Genomic DNA, 21,379 nt, shown 5'->3' on the forward strand with positions numbered 1-21,379 from the left:
CCCAGCCGGCATCTGCCTCTTAACAACGCCGTCACATTTGAATGTGTCGGAGAAAGGAAGACCCGCTACCAAAACACAGAGAAGCAGGGGAATGGCGGCTGAAGGCAAGGTGCGAGAATACGTTTTCTGCGCAAGCTGTCGCTCGGTCCCTGCAGAAAATGCTCGTCAGCCATGGAAAAAGCATGGGATCAAAGAACAGAATCGCAGAACAAGTGTGGTGAGTGCATTGGCAAGCCAACAAGCTGCACCAACAAGTCTTCATACTCTCCATGGAAGATGACAAGGATGCCAGGTGGTTTTGGGTGGAAGGCGTGATGGGGAGCAAGAGAGAAAGGGGAAAATGGAAGAAGGAGGGTTTTTGCTAGTTACCCATCACGGTTTGCTTGGTTGGCAGAGAGGAAGGAGTGGTGGACTTCAGCCTTGGTCTTCGAGTAGCTAAGATCAAACACAAAAAACATCTTCAGGTCCTCAGACAGGCTGTTGTCGCGTGGGTGCTATCAAGACAGCTATAAACAAGGAGACGTGGCCCTACTCGGGGCAGGCTTCCAGGTCACAGCATCACTCCCCATAGCAGTACAAGGCTATCTTTGAACTGGCATAGGTAGCCCAAGGTAACACAGTAAACCTAGAAGTAGAACCCCAAAAAAGGCAGCAGAAAGCTTACAAATGGAGCAATTCCTAATAAGGAGCCACAAGGGACCAACCGCATCACGAACCCACTTTTCAGGACATCAAAACACCTGAACAGGCTCACTGCTGCAGAGAAAAGCATTGCCAGAGTTAGCAACAGAGGAAGGGAATCACTGGCTATTTACCCATCACACTCCTCGTGGTTCCCGGTGAAGCAGACAAGGTGGATTCCAGGTCCGGTCTCTGGCTTGCTACGATCAGACATGGAAATGATCTTGAGATATCCACACAGTCTTGCCACAGCAGTACAAGCAGCACTGGTTCACAACAGCCCAAAGGTCTGTATTTAGGGCAAAACATCCCTTCTCCTGGCAATATCTCGACACTCAGTGACCAAATCAGCAGCCAACCCCAAATCAGCAGGCAACTGTCTTGCTGTGGTTGCAATATTCTTAGAAACTCAGTACCTAAATGGCTCTCCACCAGCATAAAAATGGCTAAGTGACTACTTCACCAAAGCCCTCCTTACATTTCCTTGAAAGATGCCAACGTTTGTTGCAGAAGGAGCATAGGAGTCAAGAAACCAAGCTTTGGATTCAGAATTCAAGATCTGAACTTACTTTTCCCTAGAATGAATGAAATTCTTCATTCTATGCATCACAAATCTCATTCACTGGCACTAATAAAGCAAAGTGACTCTGTAGAGAAATGCCTGCAAACAAGTGATCAAAGGCAATTTTTCTGTAGAATTCTAGCACATCTTTTGACCACTTACATTTGTATTGTCCATCATCCCATTGTACCCTGAAGAACAAGTAACTTCACTAAAGTAACTTCCTTGTACTCTCTTATCCGAATGTTGCACAGAGAAAATGCACAACCTAATACATAAACCAGTGTCAAATCTTGTCTATGTGTACTCACTTGCACTGGTCAGCTTTGCTATACTGTGGGCTTGACTCCAGATGTAAGGGAGGCAAGACTGTTGGTGACAGTTTTCAAACATGCACAAAGATGAAGAAGTTGGTGGTAATAAGGAAATGGTGCCTAGTGACTTCTTTGGCATTTTTTGATATTCCCAACCTTTGGAAATTGAAACCCTTCTGTCCAGGTCCCTTCTACATGAACCTTTTCTGGCAACATTCAATGACCCACTAACCAAATTAGTAACTGGCATTCTCCTATGGCTAAAAATTCATGGGGTATTCTTAAGAACAGCAGCTAAATCTTTTTCCACATATGGAGAAGCTTTTACATCCAATGTACAAAAGGACCAAATTTGACATGTTAGCACTTAGTTAACTATTCCAAATAAGAGGCCTCCATATATATATACAATCCTTCACACAAAAAAAAAAAAAATGGATGACAACCCCAGAAGACAATCTGGCTAATTGCTTACAAACATAAGAAAAATTAATTTTATAATTCCAACACTTCATTCCAAATTTCTTAAATGTTGCAGCAGATACAACAGGTCTGTCTCATTCCATTTACACTTTTATATGAAGCAAGTCAGAATAAACCCTCCATTTAGCAAAGTGTTACTGTGTCTTTTGAGAGACTGCCTAGATGTCAGGAAAACTACAATGAAGAGAGATATCGTTACCAGCTGCGATTGGTGGCATTTTTGGCATGCCAGATGTTGTGGATCTTGAAGGAAGAGGCTTCCTTTCACCTAAATCCAAAAAGATTATCTTGTGTTAAAAAGCTTGATTGCCTCAGAGCTACTATGGATAGCACAGGACTCAGCAGACAAACGTTGCGTTGTTAAAATGGAAGCACAGGAAAATTTGTTTGCAAATCAGCTAGGTGTTACTGTGTCTCATGAACTGTTAGGTGGGTGTGGAAGTCAATGTGGAAACCACGTGATCTAATTATTCATACTAATGAGAATTCTTATGACTACTTTATAATCTTAGTACATTAAAATTGCAGGTAGTAAGAAAACATCTTATGATCCAGGAAACGATCAGTGGGCTAGCCAGTATAAAGATAGTCAAAACAACCTTTTCACAGAAACATTACACAGAAATATATGTTAAACACTTAATTCCCTCTCACAGTTAAGTTCTCTCAGCACATGAAAAAAAACCCAAAACTGAGAAAGGCAGGTCCACAGCTGGAAACCTCAATGAGAAAGCCAAACCAAATTAACCAAAGGGAACCCACCTCTATGCCCCTGATCCTCCATCTACAAAGATGAATGATGAGTGCAGATGAGAATCTAGTTAATGGCAACAATAAGTGGTATGAATTACTGGGATGGTGACAACTAAAGCAACGCAAAGCTTCCAAAAATATCAGCAAGGATAAGAATGAAAAGGAAATCTTCACAACTAAATAAAGTAATTTTATCAATTTTACCCAGTGCCGTTTCTAACAACTGAGGTTGTGTAGCAATTGTGGGCATGGGTATTTCCAACTCAGTAGTATCGCTAGCTGCAGGAAAAAAAAAAAAAAAAGTAAATACACCTCAGAAATAACTTCATATAAATAAATTAAGAAGGAAGATTTGGGGGAGAGAAATTTTACCTTCCACTGATCTGCCGTGTATTATTTTTTATTTCTATTTACTTGTTTACAAAATTAACCTTCTTTTTTCTAAGTATTTCAAATACCCTCACTGACTACTTAGCTGAATGTTATTCCAGTTTTCCCATGTGTGCAAATGTTCACAAAGAGTTCAAAAAACAATGCATATATAGTGTTTTACATGCACTTGACCTAAATAGCACCTGAAGAAACAGCTTTACAACTTATACCACATGTTTCCATGAAGTTAAGAATTCTTCGGCAAATTTAGGAAAAATTGTGATTTCAGGGGATTAAAGTCTCTCAGTATCACTTCATTAAGTCACTTACGCTCTATGCAGTTTCTCAATTTCAGCCAATTTTTTTCAGTTAGATTTGGTCCCAGGTATCCCATATAACAGAATGAACTAACTTGATTTAAAACCATTGTATGGGAGTAGGATGCTTTATAGAACAGTGAAGCAAAACTGAACTCTTGAAAACTATATTGGGATGCCAAGAACCAGGGGTTATACAGCAGAGAACTTAATAAACTACAGCTGCATTGCTGAGAGTAAAGCTCTGGGTAATGAACTGCTTTCCTTTCCCTTCCACCTTCTCCTACCCCTTCCCCATTCCCCTCACCTCTTATGAGCATACTTGTTCATATTCAAGCAATGCTTAATATCATGCTCTCATATCAAAGGCTACAGGAAAAACAACAACCTATCTCCAAAGCTGTAACCCAAAGTATAGCTTATTTAGAAATGTCTGGCCTGAGATATGTTTATTTTCTTATTTTAAGACAATACATAGGAAAAATCACAGTAAAATCTATATGGACATTGAAAAACAAAGAGAGAGGGAGAAAGAAAACAATTTTATCACTAAAAGGTATCATACCTTACTTGACTGTAATAGTCTTAAGCCTTGTAAAATTTAAATCTTTTCCTGACACACCCATTTCATCGATACTGCATTATTCACGCTCTGTAAGCTAGTTGCGGTCTTGCTTTAAGCCTGTGCTGTGCCTGATCCCACGAACGAGGATGCTATTACAGGATTTGAAAAACTAACACATAGGGCAACATCCTATGCAAGCAGTATGGAATAACTGTCTGAAATCATCAACAGGGAAGCAATAAAAAAAAAACCTCTTCAGCACTAACCAACCAAACAAAAGGGTATGTTTCTGAAATAATATTACTATAATTTACCAGTGTCTGGTATTTCTGAAGCTGTAAAAATTTGGGGAGTAGAAGTAACATGAAGAAAGTCATGTGAAGCTGGAAAATAAAAACAAAAATCATGCTGTATTGTAGTGAAGCGACAAGAACCATCATGCAACAGCATCTATTCTTTTATGAGTCAAAGAAACTCCTAGGTAATATTTAACACATTATGCTCTGCAGAAAGGTAGACTCTGAAATGTACAATAACCAACTAAGTATGACTTGAAAACAATATCCAAAACCATGAATTAATACAAAGATATATAACGCAACTAATGACCAAATTGTTAGCAGAATCACACAAAAAGAAGTTGAACTATAGAGTTAAAAAGGAGAAATACAAGGCCACTCAAAAAAAGAGAACACATAATGAATAAAGATTAGCAGACTGGGACTGCATGGAATTTTTATCTAGAATTCCGAGGATCAAAGAGGAGGATATCCTGGTACTGAAACTGAAGAAGGAAAAAAGATGACAAAGCAGGAGCTGTACCAAATGAAACATAGAAACTGTCTTTTGTCAGACACATGAATGGCTGACATTACAATCAATATCCCCTTTAGTAATGGATTCCTTCAAAAATTAATTTCTTCCAAAAACATATGCATCAGGCATTACACTACTGGCATGCTAAGGAAGTGAAATCTTTCCAACTGGCTCTCATCTTACTATTTTTTTCCTCTTCTTTTGGATAACTGTCAGTGGCCCCAAGCAAATAACTAGCTCTTACAAACTAATCTATAAAATAAGAGAAACACATGATAGAAATTTTTTAAGGACCAACTAGCCAGTGTCTGAATGTTCAATGACATGTTTTTATAGTGTCAGTTTTGAAATCTGAGCACTCAGAATTATGTCTATGGTTATACAGAAAGGCTAAAAGAAGAGCTACATTTTCAAAAGATGTTGGAATTTCTGCAGCTTCCATTCATTTCTTAGGACTCCAAGTAGTTTAGTAAATCAGAATATTCCACTTACGAAACTCAGGTATGAAAAAGCCTATTTAAATTTAGTATTTACTGTAAGTCTGATTTAATTTTAAAGCTAAGAATTACATGCTGTAGCCAAATATGGAAAAATCTCCAAACTACTAGTTCAGTGTTTCATATAAAATGTCATAAAGAAGCTGCTATTTGATACAGCACTTTCATAACTGCGGTTATTCTTCATTTATGTCAAACTGAACAAACTATTTAATGAGAGGCACTGTGTCTCATCTGAAAATTCCTAACTGTCAAGAGGATTAATCTTACAAGAAATCATTACCAGATCTGGTTGGTTGCACTTCTGTGGTACCAGATGTTTTGGATCCTGAAGAAACAGGCTGTGTTTCCTCAAAAGCTGAAAAAAGAATCTGAGCTTAAAATGCTGAGAAACCTGTGACTTCATGGATTAACATCAAATAGCTTAGTGAAGGCTGCGCAATTCCAGATGATGATAATGCAAAGCTAAGCAAGATGGCAGATGGCCTGAAAGCGAGATGTGAGACAACTGTGCCATGATAAAGGAGATGATGGCTTGCAACACAGTCTTCTGGCCTCAAAATCTGAGTTCCACATGCCCAAAAGAATTCTCATCAGCAAGGAATTTTATCTTATTAAATTTTCTGGGGTAAGATCTGCAACTACAGGAAAAGAAATAAGGTAATGATAAGATATGACGACACTGTCTTTAAGCAGTTTTTAAGCCAGTAACAAACGTTTTTCAGCTGGTTACACAGACACAAGAATGGTGAATAAGCAGCTCTCTTTGAGTGTTGGTAGCTGAGATTCTAAAGCAGATCTTAACATTACTATTTGCAGATCTACAAGATGCTAAAATAATGGAAAAAAATCATGGAACTAATCTGCTGATTACCCATCTCCATCTCTCCAGTTTCTGCAGAAGGTAGAGATATGGATTTCAAGGCTGGACTCTGAGTAGCTAAGAGCAAATATGAAAAAAATTTTGTGATGCCATGACAGACACTCTGCTTGCAAGTGGTACAAAATCTAATTTCAACTGTAAATAGCAAGTTTTTGTTTGGTTTGAAGGTCTCTTCTTTCTGTTATTTTTTACCCCATTCAGACTTTGGTATACATTATCTAATTAGGCTGAATCCATATTACTTAAGATGTTTTTTGTCACAGCAAAGCAGCTATAATGCAAACACAATACACTTGATCTTCACAGTACTCACAGGTCTGTATAAACTGGTTACTATTACATTATGCAGAACTATTTTAAAAGGAGGTGTATTGGGAAAAGATAAAAAAAGAATAGCACAATGAAGTCAGAGAAATAATCATGAAAGTAGTCAACAGCGTTTTTTATCTGTTATGCTATAATGAAGACTATTACAAAGACTTTATGGTTATTTCACTTTCAAGTACAGATAACCTGAAGTGTGCTTTAATGAAAACAGGGCATCAAGGTGGAATTGGGCAGTCTTACCTAAAGGTCATCATGAATGAGTATCTACCATGTATAGGTTTTGCACTACTGTCCTGCTTCTAAGAAACAGTTCCTATTCAACTGTGTGTAAAGGCCAGTAAGTACCATTCTTTACAGTAAACTTATCTGCACCAGTCACTTATGCCCATTTAGGTCATAATATATCTGAAAGAGAAAATTTCCATCTGTATTTTTAATTGGTCTTTATCAAGACGAGGTTTTTTGAAAAGCGGTTATACCAGAATTTTAAAATTAAACTTCTCTGAATACTTGAGATTGAGAAAAGCATTGAAACAACTAGGTGTAGGGTTCATTTGTATTGTAGGCAATATGCATATAAGTCAAAGAGTGAACAGACTTTTATTTCATACATTGGATCTGCTTCCCATTTGCTTTCAATCCAGTTTATCACATTAACAAATACGATCCCAGGTTACTATCCTGATACAGTTGGATGCAGCAGTTGGACCAGATGATCATTGTAGGTCCCTTCCAACTGGCACTATTCTATTCTTTATTTATAGAGAAGAAAATAATACCAACAAAAGCCATATGATTCATAGCTTTTGGCAAAAGCTGTCATTGATATGTTTGTATCCACAAACAACTATGACAGATCTCTCAACGGCATCAGAACATTGAAAACATCTAACAAAGCTATCTTTTCAGAAAGGTTTGAATTTAAAATATACTGACCACACAGAAAGTTTATAAAACAAAGTAGATGTCTCCCTCTGGTACAATCAAGATAGAAAAATAAAGAAAAAAAGTCTTCAGGGGAACTAGGGCAGAATATAGGTCACACACACTTGAACTTCAGAAATTAAATTTTGCTTTCTTTGCTGATTTTATGACAGCAGGTGATCAAGGCATGCAGAGGCACAGTGCAGAGAAGTCTCCTCTGTATGACCCCCCACCTCGCTCTCACAGAGTATCTTTGACTTCAGTATTAACTTCCTGAGGAACACAGATGCTCCAGCTGACCCAACGGCTGGGTCCAACCTCACATAATTAAATCCCACTTTCGCTAAGTGGAACTATTTGACAGGAATGAAAGATGTGAGAACAAAACCAGAATAAATATCTGAATGAAACATGTATTCTGCCTCAACTGTAGTTATTATTTTACCTTTACCACTGAGTTAAACACAGGATTAGTTTGTTATTCCCCAGCAGAAAGCAAAAATATTTCCCATCCCTAAAAATGTTCAGGTTTTCAGCTACATTTATAGCAAATAGGTTCTTAAATCATCGAATCTCTCTCTCTCTCTCTCCAAAGCTACCTCTAACTGGATTCAACCAAACTTCTTTCACTAGAGTGAAAACAATTATGTATCCTCATCCCCCCAAACATATCTGGAAAAGAGCTGTCAAAAATTGTAGCAAATTAAAAACAAATTGTGAAGATCATTTTCGTGTTCTTGAGAATTTGGTTCAAATATGCATTTCAAGAAGTTAAGAGCTGTTCCTGGAAATGATTTTAAAATATGGCAGACTGCATTAAGTAAAAGTATGACATCTAAAGAAACCATGACTATTATATGATAACTTCTTGACTAATGCCTAGTGAAATATAAATCCATACTAATTCAAGGTCACTCCAGTTAACTAGTGTAATAGCTGTTTATATAGATAGCAGAAAAAGGCAGTTGTTTCAGTAGAATGAGGTATTTATGACTAACACAATGACAGAGTGTAGAGAAATACAGGCCTGTTATGAAAGAAGAGGTCTTGAGAATGGGAGACATGGGTACAGCACAGAGGAGTACAGGCATGGGATGGTAAAGAGATGGGGACCAGGCTCAGCACTGGAGACCCCATGCCATAAACAGCTCGGCGATGGTCAGTTATAAAAACTGCACACCTGGAGCTGGACAAAATTTACTTTAGGGATAACAACAACATGGAAATAGTACCTAACATACACAAGTGCAACCATACACAGTAAATTCTGATGTAAGGTGTCTCTCAGAGGAAAAAAGAAAGAAAGAAGAGCAGGAGGAAGAAATCATCAACATGAACATCATATTCCTCCCAGCACAGGACTCCAGATGTTCATAACTGGAAACATCCCCACTCATTGTCAAAATAAGCATGAAATCACTGAGCTTAGGACCCAGAGGTGTAGTGGAAGTGTGAGCAAAACACCAGGAAACAGAGTAGAAGATAAGAAGCTTGTGTGTTACTATTTTAATTATGTTATTGCTATTATTGAGGCTTTTTCTGTACGTAAGTACTCTTCCTGCCTTAATATTCTTTGTTTTACTGTAAGAGTAAAACCTAGACAAATGACAGTTCTTGAATTAGATAGACTGTTAAGATTTCCATTACACTGACAATAAATTCTTGGCTTTATATACATATATCTGTATATGCATAGGTATATTCATTTACGTAAATACATATGTTGATACATACATGCAAATGTGTGTATAAATATAAAATATAACTTTTTTGAAAAGCAAGAAAAGGTGTGTTTCCTCTCTGCCTGTAAGAGTAGTTTGACCATAACATTTTGACCCTAACACAGGTAAAACTGTTTTGAAAATGTGAGCCATGCCATACTTTCTCAAATATCAGGCCTTTCCAAAGTGTCCTGAAGTTCATCACCAAACAACTAATGAATCCAGAAACAAGCAAGCATTTACAACACTTCTTTAAATCACAACAATATCTACCAATTATGGCACTATTTTAACCAAATTTACAAATATTTGACAACCTACATGAAAACCCACAGAACAGTACTCCAACTGTGAAATAGAGTCAGTCTCAGAAGCTTATGGGGTATTCCAAGAAAATTACAAAACAGAGTACAGATTTTAGCAACGTATAAATTGCCACCATCATTCTATAGATAAAAGTTAGCCCATGTATCCTCATGAGTTTGTGTTTATTTGCTTTTTAAAATGAAGCATTTACCTGGAGCATCCTGTCACAACAATAAAGAAAAACTAGACTTAGAATGAAAGAAAAAATTTGCAAATTTTGTGAAGAAAAAGCTAATGGCTACCATATTTTACATACAGAATGTTATTATTGCAGCTGAAGCATTAAAACCTACCAGTCACAGAAACAACAAAAGAATTAGGTAAATTACTCAAATTTACAGAGAAAGTAATTACCAAGTTCTGTCAACGGACTTTTTGGAACATCAGAGATTCTGGATCCAGAAGGAAGTGGCTGTATTTCATTAGAAGCTATGATAAAAGAAATAATCAAGGCTTTACTTGATTAAGAATATTACAAGACACCGTATGGGTCTGTATTTTGGCTTATAAATCACTCCTGAAACTAATGGAATTTAATAAAAAAAGTAGTTCCAACCTAGAAAAAAACCAAATAACTTTGTCACTTAAAAAGGTGTGTGGAATATGAATGAAATCACTTTTTCCCTAATCATAATATAAAGATTCATCAGTCACAAGAATTTAATGATTAACATCCATCAGTAACTATGAGCACCTAGTTTGAAATTAAGCAGTGACCCATCTTGATTAAATTCAATATTTTAAACTTTAAAAGCATGGCAAAAAACACACAATGTTGATTATGCTAAAAAAACTCCTAATTATAAGTTAGAATAAAAATTAGATTGACTGATCGTTTAGCTTCAGTAAATTCTGGAAATCTGCTTGCAACTGTAAATGCAAAAAGACAAAAGAGAGAGTATAACATTAACATGAGTCAATAGGATTATGTAAAAACACATTTATTGAGAAGCATTAGCAGTCCTCTTCATCAGAAGATCTGTATTTCAGTCCTGCAAATGCTGACGAACTTTTCTTTATCATATATCATCCTGTAAGTATGCCATCTGTGCTTTAGAAAAATCTAATCAAAGTTTTAAAAAAATATATACATAAAAAATACAACCTCAAGTTTAGATTTGTGTTCATAACTTTGTATGATTTGGCGATTAAAATACAGGCAACAAAATCAACGTTGGAGAATTTAGAATTCTGAATGCAAGAAGTAAGTAGATGCTGCTCCAAATCACCACACTAATGATACTACTACTTAGATCAGAAATCTTTCATTCTGAGACATGTCTATGAAAAAATCAGTAGAGTTCTTTTTTCCTTCAGGACAAGTACAATTACATCATGTCACATGCAATACAAAATTTTCCTTTTGCATCACTGTTGATGCTATCTAAATGAATCTGTCATCAGAAAAAAATCAAGGAGGTAATTATTCCAATTCTATCACAGAGGTTAATTTTACTAATGGAAATTTTATGTGATGTCAATCATGCAGATCACATAGACAGAAAGCATTACTTTGAAAAACAAAATCACTCAGTCAAATCTGCTAGCAGTAATCATTTGTATAACAGCTATGGTGCAGCCAGAGCTAGATGCATCCTGCTCTATATTTCAAGTGTGAACCGCTGCAAACACAAAGGGAACCAGAAATTTTAATTAGGACTTCCTTTGGAGTCAATAGAAAGGGGATGCAGCAAGTAGTAGAAAAATTCTGCTGGAAGTGAAAAAAGCATTTAATGTACAAAGAAGGTAAAAAGCAGCAAAATTAGTTACCCAGTATGTTTTGAGTTTCGGGTTTAGGCGTTGATTTAAATTCCTCAGGTCCATGTTTTTTCTCAGCCTGAGCTAGAAGAAAGAAGCTTTATTTTAGAATCCCTCTGAACTTTATTTATCTACTGCCCAAAGCCCACTGATTTTCTTAACACCATTTTATGCCACCTGATCAGAGTAATTCCTGCAGCAGCTTGACTCCATTATGATTAATATTTTCTTTTGTTTTGAGATGTGAAGTCTGTATGATGTTCTGGATTTTTTTTGTTGCAGTTTTACAGAAGCAAAGGAAAATGTAAGTCACAAAAAGCAAAGCTAAGATCAGAAGCTCACACTGTACTTCTGTTAAAGCCTCCCAATTTCATTATGATATACATTATAAACAAGATCTGTTACACCACAAAGTGTACTTACAAATATTTTCCCTGCTATTCTGGACTTTTGTAATCCTTCTAATATAAAATTATCAGGAAAAGAATAAAGTTCCATCTATAATACTGTTATCGATTTACCAATAAGTAGAAGAAATTGTGTTTGATTTAACAGAAATATAAAATCATAAGAAATATTTAGTAAAAATTTTTGTTTGTTGTGGTTTGTGTTGGCAACCGATTGCTGCTTTAGAGTTACCTATACAGTCCCATACCAAGGCCGAAGAGATTGGTCATAATCATTTAGTAGAAACGTTTGGAACCTAGGTAACCAAATACAAACTGATCTGTAAGTTGATTTATAATATATAGATAGGACCAGAAGAATACAAGTAGTTATCAAAGTTTACGATTAATAGAAACTTGGGGAAACAACCGTAACAGCTTACAAGTACTTGCCAAGGAAACTGTGTTTGTGTATGAAACTGTGTCCTTGGGAATTGTGTTTGTGTATGAAACTGTGTCCTTGGAAATTGTATATGAAAAGTTCTATATAAGATGAGTGATTTTAGTGCTTGGCGCGCGTTGTTGGTGAGAATACTCCCCTGCACGCCCGGCCGTCAATAAAGAAGTGTCTGCTTATCTGCATCAAATTGGTATTGATAAGTTCTTTATTCCGGATTTTCGGTAACAGTTTCTGGCGACCCAGATGGGACCTCGCTGAGAGAGACCGGAGGAATCGGGGACCTGATCGGTTCCAGCTGGCACCGAGGATTTCTCGGGGATACCCATCAATCCCCAATCCGTAAGGCTCCTCGCGACGTTCCCTGGATTTTGGTAAGACACTTCTTTTTGTACTAGGAGTGGGTTAGAGTCCCACCCTTGGAAAGTGGGTTAGAGTCCCACACAGTGGGTTAGAGTCCCACTGTATAAGCCTGCCTGTCAGAGGCGGCGAAAGCTGCGCAGGGTTGGGCTAGAGGATCCTCGTGGATTGGAAGCCTAGGCGTCTGCCCGTAAGACATAAGCGAAAGCTATTGCAGGGTTGGACAATTGTGGATTGGGAAACAAGAGAACCTATATGCTATAGCGTTCTCAAAGGAAGTGTCTCTAACACAAAGTTAGAAGTTTTACATGTGTTATGTTGTAAAACTGTTTTGGAGAGTATTGTATAAGAATTTAAGAATTGTATAATATTGTGTTATATACCTTTATATATAGTAACAGTTGTGGAAAGGTGTGAGTGTGTTTGTAAGTGTGAGACGTGCAATTGAGCACGAAGTGAGTGCGGAGCTCGGATCTGTGTTTCTGTTACTCCGCGAGGAGTGCAGCCAGAGAAAAACAAAGCGACAGATTTGAGTGATTAATTGTGTATTGTACTGTAAAGTGATTTATTATGGCATCTAAGTGGACTCATTTGTTTAAAAGTAAAAGTATGGGTAATCTGACTGCAAATGACAAAGTTCCGAAAACTTCTCCGTTAGGATGTTTGTTAGCACATTGGGGAGATTTGCATGATGATTTGCGGAAGAGTCAGATGATTGAATATTGCAATCAGTGGTGGCCTCTGTATATTTTGGAAGATCAGGAAAAATGGCCTGTGAATGGGACACTGAATTATAACACCATTCTGCAGTTAATGCTGTTCTGCAGAAGGGAAGGGAAATGGAGTGAAGTGCCATATGTTGATTTATTTTTCTATTTAAGACAGAGGAAAGATTGGCAGAAAGAATGTAAGTTGATTAGTAGGGATAATTTAGTAATGGCTCTAACTTCTGACGATAAAAAGGTGAAAAAGTGGTGTTCAACATGTGAGTTGGGAAAAGATTGTTTAAAGAAAAGAATTGCTTCTGCTGAAAAGGATGAAGGGCCAGAATTAGATATATCCCCTCCGCGGAGAGAAAGGCATCGGGGGCGAGAATATAGGGAACAGGTAGAGGAACCAGAGAGTAGTGGAATAGAGGATGTGGAGGAAGGGCCGCCTGAGATTGTAATTCATACTCCTGTCTCCCGAAGAATTCGGCAGCAGGTGCAAACAATAGCTTCTCTACGGCAGGGCGTTGGTAATGATGGGCCAGTGTATGTAAAAGTGCCTTTTTCAGTTACGGATTTGATGGCTTGGAAGCAGGCAGCAGGTATATATAGAGAAGATCCTGAAAGAGAAGGCAGAGTGGTACATACTATAATCAGAACACAGAATCCGGACTGGAGTGATTTACAGGTGATCTTGGATAATTTACTGGATGATACAGAAAAGCAGATGGTATTAAAGGCTGGCAAAGCACAGGTAGAAGTGGCTGTATTGAGTGGGACAACAGGTGGAACAGTAGAGCAGAATTTTCCATCTGGGGATCCGCAGTGGGATCCAAATAATGTAGAGCACAGAGAAAGACTGCATTGATACCAGAAATGGATTTTGCATGGAGTTAAACATGCCATGCCTAAGTCTCTGAATTGGTCTAAATTATATGAGGTGAGACAAGATAAGAATGAATCTCCCTCAGCGTTTCTGGAGAGATTGAAGGAAGCAGCCCGAAAATATACTGACTTAAGAGTAGAAACAGAGGCGGCTCAGATACAATCAGCACCAGATATAAGAAAGAAACTCCAGAAACTTGAAGGAGAGGATTCAAGGAGTTTGAATAAAATGCTAGAAGCAGCATGGAAAGTATATAACAACAGGGAAAAAGAGGAAAAGGAAGACCAGAGAAAGTAGATTGTTAACTGTAATGACAGAGACAGCAGGCAGAGGAAGGGGCAGAGGAAGAGGATGAGGAATTGGTGGAAGGGGAGGATTTATGAACTATAGTAATCAAAACTTTAATACCCCCTTAGGAGTGAATCAGTGTGCCTTTTGTAAACAAGAAGGGCATTGGAAGAGAGACTGCCCAAGAAACGGGAATGCTCAGCAAGAAATAGCCAAATTGATGGTTTTAGATGACTGAAGGGGACCGGAGGGGAACCCAGCTGAGCCTCTGGTTGTAATTAAGCTGGGAGATAAAGAAGTTAAATTTTTAGTGGATACGGGAGCAACATTTTTGGTATTGAATACTTGTAAAGGAAAAATTGGAACAAAACCAGCAAACATAATAGGAGCAACAGGGAAGGAGGAAAATAGGCCATTCCTGCAACACCTGGATTTAAAATTTGGAAATAAAATAATTATATATGAATTTTTGTATGTACCAGAATGTCCGATACCCTTGTTAGGAAGGGATTTGTTATCCAAATTAAATGCACAGATTGTTTTTGAAGAAGGAGAACTTTTCTTGAAAATACCTGAATCAAAAACAGGAGAAAACCTGATGATATAGGAAAAAGTGAAAGAGCAGGAAATTCCACCAGAGGTGGATTCTGCAGTGATTCCTACAGTATGGGAAACAGATATTCCTGGCAAATCAAAATTGGCAGAGCCTGTGAAAATAGATTTAAAAGAAGGTGCAGGGACAGTAAAAAATTAAGCAATATCCAATCAAACCAGAAGTCAGACAGGAGCTGAAGAAATTAATTGATAAATTTTTGGAGTACAAAATTTTAGAAGAGTGTGAATCTGAGTATAATACTCCTATTCTACCAGTTAGAAAACCCTCAGGTGAATATAGATTGGTGCAAGACTTGAGAGCAGTAAATCAAATAGTCAAGGACATATATCCTGTGGTGGCAAATCCTTATACATTGTTAACAGCGTTAAAGGAGACTCATCAGTGGTTTACAGTGCTTGATTTAAAAGATGCTTTCTTTTGTATACCTTTGGAAAAGGAAAGCAGAAAATTGTTTGCTTTTGAGTGGGAAAATCCACAAACAGGACGAAAAATGCAGTTTACATGGACAAGACTACCCCAAGGATTTAAAAATAGCCCAACTATTTTTGGAAATCAGCTGGCAAAAGAGCTTGAAATCTGGAAACGGGATAAACCAAAGCTTGGACATTTACTTTTACAATATGTGGATGACATACTGATTGCCACAGAAGAAAGATTTACCTGCATACAGGTAACAACAGACCTTTTAAATTTTCTGGGACTGAATGGGTATAAGGTATCTTGGAAGAAAGCCCAAATAGCCTGCCAGACTGTGATTTATCTGGGCTTTGAAATTTCAAAAGGGCAGCGACAATTAGGAAAAGATCGCAAAGAAACTATTTGTAGTATACCTGAGCTGAAAAATATTTATGAACTCAGAGCGTTCTTGGGAATGGCAGGGTGGTGTCGCCTTTGGATCATGAACTACAGTTTAATAGCTAAACCATTGTATGAGGCCCAGAAAAACTTTCCTTTTGTATGGGGCCCACAACAGCAAAAGGCTTTTATGGAATTAAAATGCGCCTTAATGTCTGCACCTGCTTTAGGACTTCCGGATTTAACCAAAAGATTTTCAGTTGTTTGTCTATGAGAAACAACGTCTGGCGTTGGGTGTGCTGACTCAGCGGATAGGAAGCTGGAAACGACCGGTCGGATACTTTTCCAAACAACTGGACACAGTGAGTAAAGGGTGGCCAAACTGCCTTCGAGCAGTGGCTGCAACAGTGATGCTCATACAAGAAGCTCGGAAATTGACTTTGGGAAGAACAGTAACAGTCTATGTCCCACACATGGTGATAACTGTTTTAGAACAAAAGGGGGGACATTGGCTGTCTCCGAGCCGGATGATGAAGTACCAGGTAATACTGACTGAACAAGATGATGTGATTCTAAAAACAACTAACCTGGTAAATCCTGCAGTGTTTTTAAGTTCTATACAGGAAGAAGGACAACTGGAACATGACTGCTTGGCTACCATTGAGTATGTTTATTCCAGTCGAGACGATTTGAAGGACGTACCATTGGAGCGACCAGACTGGGAACTGTATACAGATGGTAGCAGCTTTATGGAGCAAGGGGTCCAATACGCTGGATATGCGGTAACAACAGACACCACAGTTATAGAAGCAAAGGCATTGACGGGTACCACATCAGCTCAGAAAGCAGAACTTATTGCTTTAATTCGAGCCTTAGAACTAAGTGAAAACAAGAAAGTAAATATTTGGACAGACTCAAAGTATGCTTTTGGGGTAGTACATGTCCATGGAGCTTTGTGGAAAGAAAGAGGATTATTGTCCTCCCAGGGATCAAATATTAAGCATCAAAATGAAATTTTACAATTATTACAAGCAGTTCAAAAACCAGATCAAGTAGCAATCATGCACTGTAAAGCACATCAAATTGGGAACACAAAAGAAATTGTTGGAAATAATTTGGCTGACCGAATGGCAAAGAAAATAGCAAAGGAACGAGCATTCCAAATGGCATTAATTCCCTCCAAGACAGTAACCCTTCCTAGAGAAAAGCCAAAATACTCGGTGGAAGATGAGAAACTAGGTCAATTTCTGAATGCCAAGAAAAATTTAGCTGGATGGTGGATAACTCCTCATGGACGAGTAGTAGTTCCACCTTTATTAATGAGAGAAATAATGCAAACCAAACATCAAGAATGTCATTGGGGAGCAGAAGCTCTAGTAACATCTTTACAAAAACAAGTTATATCAGTGAAGATGATGGACATGGCTAAATTAATAACTGCAAAATGTGAAGCATGTTTGAAAAATAATCCAGTGATCAAGAGAAGAGTTCAAATGGGTAGGTTAAAATCTGGTACGGAACCTGGAGATTATTGGCAAGTAGATTTTTCAGAATTACCTAGACAAAATGGGTATCGATACATCCTGGTGGGGGTTGATACTTTTACAGGATGGCCAGAAGCTTTTCCCTGCCGCACCACACAAGCAAAAGAAGTAGTAAAGTGGTTACTACGAGAAATAATTCCAAGATTTGGAGTTCCTATTGGAATTTCCTCTGACAGAGGTCCACACTTTGTTGCAGAAGTAGTCCAAAATATTAGAAAAATTTTGGGTATCACTTGGGACTTATATACCTCATGGAGGCCACAATCCAGTGGAAAAGTAGAAAGAACGAATCAAACTTTAAAGAGACAAATAAGCAAAATCTGTCAAGAAACTAATTTAAAATGGCCTCAAGCGCTTCCATTGGCATTGTTACGAATTAGAGTATAACCAAAGAGTGGAACCTCAGTCAGTCCTTATGAATTATTGTATGGGAAACCTTATGAATCCCCAGAACCAAATCCAAACATGCATGTGAAAGGGAAACAAGATGTGTATAACTATTTACTTTCTTTAGAAAAAACTTTGACTGTAATTTGGAGCGCAATATTGTGGAACAGACCATTTTCCCTTTAAAATCCTGTGCATGACTTTTAACCAGGAGACTATGTCTATGTGAAGACGTGGACTTCCGAACCTTTGCAAGAACGCTGGAAGGGACCTTTCCAGATACTGTTAACCACCTTTACGGCTATCAAGATTGCAGAATCAGATGCTTGGATACACTATACCCGGGTGAAGAAGGCGCCCACTCCATGGAAGATTACTAGCCGTGACCCAAAGACTTTAAAACTGACTCTGAAACATGTCTAATTTTTCATATCAGTTTGTGATTATTCTCCTTGTGTTAGCTAAGCAGGTGATACTGGTGTGGACTGATTCGGTGGTGAGAAACAAAAGACAACAAGACACAGAACAATTGATCAACATTCCCAAAGAAATGCCTGAGGAAAATTTGATGTTAGGATTGATTAAGGGATTTGTCAACTTGCAGAATGTTACACAGATTACTGCTTGTTTGCCAATACCAAGAGCAGTAGGTGAATCTATTCCTTGGGGAATTTTAACTATGAATTTGACCAACCTGGAACATAAAAACGAATTTACTTATTGTGAGCAAAGGCCAGTGACTCAATGGAAAGAACAGGTGAAAGTTATCAGAAAACAATGGAAATCGGTGGGCAGAGAGGCAGATTGTCTAAAACTCTTGAACCATCAGTTTATACCAACGACTTATCTAGGTTTAGGGCTAGAAGCAGGTCCAGAACAGGGATTGTTAGGGTGGTGTTCATACGATGAACAGATTAAAAACAATGTGAGTAGAAACATCATGGAATGGCAACGTAACAAAACTGGTCAAAGTACACAAACACAAGCACAGTGGAATTTTGTATGGTCGATGTCCATATTTTTTTCAGTTTTAGTACATGGCTAGAACTCCCTGGTGTTTTACTTGGGACGGTACTTGGATTAAAGGTGTACTTGCAATTTTTCCTTCAGTAGTAGATAAAGGTACTACACGAATAGAAAAGGAACATGTAGTACCATGGTGGAAGTGTGAAAAGGTATATGATTGCAGCAATGCAGACTCAATAATTTAAAGAATTCCTCCCTTAGCAGCTGCTCTGAAGTTTGGTTGTTACTGTCGAGGTTTTCATAATAACCTCACTTTGACAAGCATATTTACGCCCAGGAGAGGATACTTTTTCAGGTGTAAGAAATCTACCATTCAAAGTCCAGGACATTTGGTTTGGGCATTAAGTGATGGAACCTGGACAACTCACTTGCCAGTAGATGGTAAGGTGAAACAAGTTACTTTAGGCATGCCGACACTGTGTCCAATTTGGAAGAAATCGCCATTCAAAGGACCCTTAGAAGATTTAAGATTAAAACGAACCAAGAGGTCTGAAACAGATGATGACACATGGAATGAACCATCAACAGGAGTGAAAATTGGTTGGGCTTTAGAGTCCCTTTGAACCCAATAGCTTTATATAGAAACAGAGAATGGCTCTATCAGTTAACAGGACAAGTAGAAAAATTGGCCAACGTCACAAGGAAAGGATTTAAAGAATTAAACATTCAATTACAGGCAACTTCCCGAATGACACTTTAGAATAGGATGGCATTGGACATGCTTCTGTTAAAGGAGCATGGAGTGTGCGGATATCTCAAGGATAGCCCAGATCATTGCTGCATTCATATTCCTAATGTGACTCAGGATGTAGAACATGATCTAAATCTCTTAGGCAAAAATGAAAAAGAAACAGAAACGATTCGAGAAAATATGTCCGAAGATTGGTTGGGAAAGATTTTTAGTAGATTAGGATGGAACCTGAGCTCTTGGCTGAAATCCCTGATCAAGACCTTGTTTTTGCTGTTAATTGTCTTTGTGATGATCATGTTAATTTATGCCTGTCTTAAAAGACAGTTTATTAATAGACTTGCAGCACACCGAAGAATTATGAGAGAAGTACCACGTATGCCACCTGGATACAGTCCATCACCAAAAATATGGTGAAGCAAATACTAACTTTGAAAATGAAAATGAATAAAATGTGAAAGTATTGAAATAATATTCAACACTTTCAAAGGGGGGAAATGTTATCGATTTACCAATAAGTAGAAGAAATTGTGTTTGATTTAACAGAAATATAAAATCATAAGAAATATTTAGTAAAAATTTTTGTTTGTTGTGGTTTGTGTTGGCAACCGATTGCTGCTTTAGAGTTACCTATACAGTCCCATACCAAGGCCGAAGAGATTGGTCATAATCATTTAGTAGAAACGTTTGGAACCTAGGTAACCAAATACAAACTGATCTGTAAGTTGATTTATAATATATAGATAGGACCAGAAGAATACAAGTAGTTATCAAAGTTTACGATTAATAGAAACTTGGGGAAACAACCGTAACAGCTTACAAGTACTTGCCAAGGAAACTGTGTTTGTGTATGAAACTGTGTCCTTGGGAATTGTGTTTGTGTATGAAACTGTGTCCTTGGAAATTGTATATGAAAAGTTCTATATAAGATGAGTGATTTTAGTGCTTGGCGCGCGTTGTTGGTGAGAATATTCCCCTGCGCGCCCGGCCGTCAATAAAGAAGTGTCTGCTTATCTGCATCAAATTGGTGTTGATAAATTCTTTATTCCGGATTTTCGGTAACAATACCTTGGCTTTTTCATTTTTCTAGTAATAATATAATAGGCTTTTGACTTTCATTCATTCTTCTAATTCTAAACCTTCAGAGTAAAGCATAGGCAGTTTATTGAACAGCCATTAAGTGTACCTAAACTGAATTGCTGACCATATTTCAATAAACTAATGCATAATTATACTCTTCCAGCTGTTTCACATAACATTTAATTCCTATGGTATGTAAGTCAAGATTGCATCTTTCCTCTCCATCTTGCTTGAGGTCCCATAGTGTTTTATCAGTCATACAGTACACACAACTGGTAGTCTCAGATGATAAAATGACAAAGCTTATTGATAGGGAACACAGGATGGTAAGGTCTCCACCTTGAATGTGATAACAGCATTAATTTCTTCCACAGAGCAAACTGCACAGCATTTAGCACATGTTGATATTTAGAGGACACCTTTAATATTGGTGATCAACACCAATATAGCACTAAGTATTTATTCAGTTTAATAAAAGATCACTTTTTTTTTTTTTTTGAGATACAATAGAAGAGTTTCTTTTGCTTTTCCAGCATGCTCTCCATGCTTTTTCCACAATTTGCTGAGCATGCTTGAAGCAAGAACTGATCATGTAGGTTTATAGGCTTATTCCATTTCCTGAAGAGAACACGGTGTTTTTCAGATTCTAAAAAGTTAACATAGATGCTACTACAGTTACAACCATTATGCTATTTTCTGTTTTGGAGCATGGTGCTTTTCAGTGCCACAAAAGCTGGAACCTCCACAGACACTGCCTTATTAGGACCCAATTCAGCTTCTACTAAGTCAGTTACAGTGCTGTTACTGTCATCAGTGGAAG

The 21,379-nt window shown here is 37.7% G+C and overlaps 1 protein-coding gene across 1 annotated transcript in view; it reads right to left on the minus strand.

The window, feature by feature from the left end:
• ABI3BP (ABI family member 3 binding protein) overlaps positions 1-21,379 on the minus strand; it is a 167,142-nt gene that overhangs the window by 96,599 nt on the left and 49,164 nt on the right. Inside the window, 9 exon segments of the mRNA XM_074816699.1 lie at positions 370-435; positions 816-881; positions 2,240-2,341; positions 2,998-3,072; positions 4,362-4,430; positions 5,644-5,718; positions 6,235-6,300; positions 9,936-10,010; positions 11,352-11,423. Coding sequence (XP_074672800.1) covers positions 370-435; positions 816-881; positions 2,240-2,341; positions 2,998-3,072; positions 4,362-4,430; positions 5,644-5,718; positions 6,235-6,300; positions 9,936-10,010; positions 11,352-11,423 — 666 coding nt within the window.

This window comes from Strix aluco, chromosome 2 (assembly GCF_031877795.1).
Source record: "Strix aluco isolate bStrAlu1 chromosome 2, bStrAlu1.hap1, whole genome shotgun sequence".
Taxonomy (NCBI): Eukaryota; Metazoa; Chordata; class Aves; order Strigiformes; family Strigidae; genus Strix; species Strix aluco.